This window comes from Populus trichocarpa, chromosome 17 (assembly GCF_000002775.5).
Source record: "Populus trichocarpa isolate Nisqually-1 chromosome 17, P.trichocarpa_v4.1, whole genome shotgun sequence".
NCBI lineage: Eukaryota > Viridiplantae > Streptophyta > Magnoliopsida > Malpighiales > Salicaceae > Populus > Populus trichocarpa.
Window position 1 is genome coordinate 5,828,240 of NC_037301.2, and position 4,221 is coordinate 5,832,460.

Consider the following 4,221-nt stretch of genomic DNA (forward strand, 5'->3'; position numbering starts at 1 on the left):
TTGAATAATAAAAGCAAATATGAGTTTTTCTTAAGAAAATAAACATGGATATTATTAGTTTCCTTATTTCTTCTGCCTTTTTCTTTATTACATTCTATCTTTTGAACTTCTTTTTTTTCTAACTTTTTTTCCACATGTAATATTTTTAAGAATATTTGTAATTAAATTATCCTTTTTTTCAATTTTATGATAAATTCTGATTTGTTTGAGTTTTTAATTCAAAATTTCCTTTTTTTATTTTAATATATGTATTTTTATTTTATCATGCAATGATTTTATCAATCAATTCATAAATTTTGAGCACATGTCACATGATTTAATAAAAAGGTAAAAAAAATTAACAAAACATGCAGTAGAAGAATAAAATTTATATATAAAAAAATTATGTAAGGGAAAAATACATAAGAGAAAAAAAAAATGCAAAACATGCCGTTAACCTCGAATTTTCGGATGGAAATAACATCACCGTATTAAATACAGTTACGACGTCGGTTTATGATTACCCGACCACATGCATAGACCTGAACCTTTTTTTCTTTTATCATCTCAAAAACAAAACTCTGGAATTTGTTTCTCAGTTTGCTTTCAGATTGCCCGATTGTATCACTAGCTCTTAATCAATGTTAGTTACTTCTTTAATTAATCGTCTTTTATTCTTTAATGTAAGCTAGAATCGCTCTAGTTTCTACTTAAGGAGGGGCAAAGAATTTAACTAAAAATTTAAGTTTCTGTTGTTAAAGGAGGAAATCAGTGAATCGGCCACCAACACCAGAGGATACAGTGGAAGAGCAGGAGGATCAAGAGAAACAACCGACCCTTCAAGAAATAATTAAAATTAAGGTTCTTTATCTTTTTTCTTAATTGGGTTTTGATTTTTATTATCAATAATGGAGGGGGTGCTTAATTTGATTGGTTTTTTTAGTTGATTGAGAGTGGAGAGAAGGAAAGATTAATGGAGCTTTTAAGAGAAAGGCTTATTGAGTGTGGATGGAAAGATGAAATGAAAGCTCTTTGCAGGTTTTCACTGCCCTCTCTTCTTTTGGTTTCATTGCTGTTTGTGTTGTTGCTATCTTTTTATCTTTGGGGTCTTGAGAATTGAGTAGAGATATTTTTGTGGGAAAAAACAAGATCAGTTTTTGAAAAATGAGGTCAATGTTAATGAAAATGAATTCAATTACACGCTTTTTTATTCTAATAAAACCTTTGAGGGATTACGTGAGCTGTATATTCTTTCGTGAAATCATCGGATTTGAAAGGAAATAATGTTGTAAATTTGTGGGATTTTGGTGAAACAATGTGCATAGGCGGTTACAGTTACCACTAAATGGCACTTTTGGTAACTGCTCATGTTAAATCCACGGCCAGAACCCAATCCTTCTTGTTATTAGTAGTGAATAAAGCATGTGATTGTGTTCATAGCTGACATGACAAGCATGGGGATTAACACCAAATATGGGAGGAATGACTTTCAGGGGATATAACTTATCAGCTAGGGAGTATAGCAATTGGGAAGAGTAACTTCGGTGTAACAAGGAGAATTTTTTTAACGGGAAAAACTGAGATGAACATCATCATTATCCATCACTTTGATTCTCAGTTTCGTTGAGGAGGATCTTATTTTCCAAACTGTGTTCTCATGTAGATGAAAATGCTGCCTCAGTGTCATTCTATCCAGTAAGTAATGTATATCAACGAATTATATGGTCCAAGTCTTGATGTTTTAGGAGGTCTTCCACATGGAAGAATGATGAGATGCGATGTGAGATCATGTTCTCTAAGTTATGACAGAATGGATGCAGAGTTCTAAGTTATGACAGAATGGATGCAGAGTTTGTGCAAGAGGTTCTCCCATCTCCTTCTAAAGTTCTGTGATTTGTTGTAATTGTTTGATGCTCACTAATATGAAACTTGGAACTGGATTGGTAAAAAGGCTGAACCAGCTGTTTCTGTTTCTAGAATGCTAGAATTGTGTTCCTGATCTATGGAAACATCCTTGAGGAATGCTTTGGATAGTGATGCAGCTAGTTTTTGGTTGGGGCTCTGTTTAAGGAAATGTGTGCTTAATATGACTCCTTTCATGAATTTTGGAAGTGCATGACACAAGAAGGATTATAAAGGACATGCTATAGTTATAGGAAGGAGTATTTGAATCTTGACCTTTTAACCCTGTTTAGACTTTTATGCAGATGTCTTGTATTTTTCCCGACCCATATTTTTACTGTATTTATGGACAGTTTGGCCTTTTTTTTAACAAAATTGTTTGGTATCATTTTCTCCATTCTAAAATCTCTCTCGATGTCATTATGTTTTAGGGCATTTATAAAGAAGAAAGGAAAGAACAATGTTACTGTGGATGACCTTATACATGTAATTACACCTAAGGGCAGAGGTAGGGGATCTTCTGTTTCTGAAGTTTATCTTCTGTTGTCTACACAGGATAATTATTGGTTTATCTGCTATTTAGTAGAATTCAGATGTAAATTTTGGAAACTGCTTGGAATTTGAAAAGGAATTCGATTGCCTTGACATGATTTCATGCCTAATACACCTTCTGACTGGTGCTGAGGATTATTTTTTTCCCAGTTCAGTTAGGAATTTCAGTCTTGGTTTTTTTTTTCCTTGTTTGCCTTTTGTTTTATATCATTTCTTTATCTGAAAATTTTGTACCTTTTCACCTGCAGCCTCTATTCCTGATTCCGTAAAGGCCGAGCTGTTGCAAAGAATCCGTTCTTTTCTCGTTCAAGCTGCTGTTTGATATACCACCCCAATTCCCAAATAGTTTAGAAGTAGGAAAGCTGAAGCTGTTGATGAATGGAATGGAAGGTTTGTTTACTGTTGTGACGTTGAGGTCTCTTGAAGAGTGGAGGCAGCTGTGATTTACTTTAAAATATGCATGTTGAAAACGAAGGGAATGGGATATCAGTGTGCTTCAAGCTTGAAGGAAGATTCATGATCTTATAGCTTTTAACCATAAAATCCGAAGATTCTCGCACGTGTTATGTTTGACAATATAAATATTTACACGTGTCAGACTATTCTGTTATTTTTCTGTATGATACTCTACTGCCATTTTCAAAATGAAGCTACTTGATTAGGAAGACTTGGAATTCAATTTTTTTCTTTTTTTTTGCTGGACAGTGGAATCTTTTCTTGCATCATGTTTTGGTACGATAATGCCTTTTACCCTCTAAATGCAAGTTTTGAATATATGAGAACACTATTCTCTTCTGCTTCTTTGTTCCTTTTGAGAATCTGAGACATTTTGGTTGGATATAGAATATGAACTAAACTTGAGACTTTCGAGTTTTTAGATCCTGGAATAGGCATCCCCAGACAGCAAGAGCTTAGGATTGAGGCAGTGGGGGACGGAGAAGGCCATGCCCCATCATGCAATCCAAATTGTGCAGCGTGATTTTATTAGCAACCAAGTCAGGCCCATTCAGTTATCTCTGAAAGGGGCAGCTTGTAAACACCCAATAAAAAAAAAAAAAAAAAGTTAAAGTAAAGCCACAAACAAATTTCTGAATTGACAGCAATAATTTTTGTTGTTGATTTTTGAATTGGTAACAACACCGTAAAACTCAATAGAGAAAATTTGAGTGATTGTGTAAATCTTGACAAAAAAAATTTAGTCCTTGTCCAATAAATTCTGGGTAGAATTGAGGTTATAAACCGCGGTCAACCTTGAAGAGAAACATGGAGAAAGAGAACCGGCCTATCCTAGGGGAGAATTAGAATAGAAACCAATCTAAAATAACCTAAAAGGAGGATAAGGACAACCTTTGTCCAGCACCCAAACACCCTACCTCATTTAAAAGGAGGTATAAATACAAGGAGAGGTGGGGGGGGGGGGGGGGCTCTTCCTTGGGAGTTGCAGTAGCTGCATGCTCTTGCCCCCTTTCCTCCTTCCCAAAGAGAGAGCTGAACAAACCGGCCAGCTACATGTAACAAACTTTCTTCCTCTTGTCCAAAGAGTAGACCCTCAAATCTAGCTACAAACACCTCCATTAAATACTGGAGCAGAAGGGAGAGTTAAAAAGGAGTGTTAATAGCCGAAACCAAAACAAGAAGAGAAGTGTAGGAGATCGGGTGGTGTAGCTAGAGAGGGAAGGAAGAAAAAAACTGAAACTTGAGGGGAAGAAGAAGAAGAAGAAAATCGAGAGTAAAGGTGAAGAAAAAGCTTGTTAAATCCCTCCTAAAGCTACTAAAAATCATAAGGTA

The 4,221-nt window shown here is 35.1% G+C and overlaps 1 protein-coding gene across 1 annotated transcript; it reads left to right on the plus strand.

The window, feature by feature from the left end:
• Positions 1-455: 455 nt before the first annotated feature.
• Positions 456-3,098, plus strand: LOC112325634 (transcription and mRNA export factor ENY2). The gene is made up of 5 exons (XM_024592472.2): positions 456-622; positions 741-840; positions 923-1,017; positions 2,313-2,389; positions 2,682-3,098. Coding segments are annotated over exons 1-5 (348 nt in total). The 5' UTR covers positions 456-620; the 3' UTR covers positions 2,756-3,098.
• Positions 3,099-4,221: the final 1,123 nt, after the last annotated feature.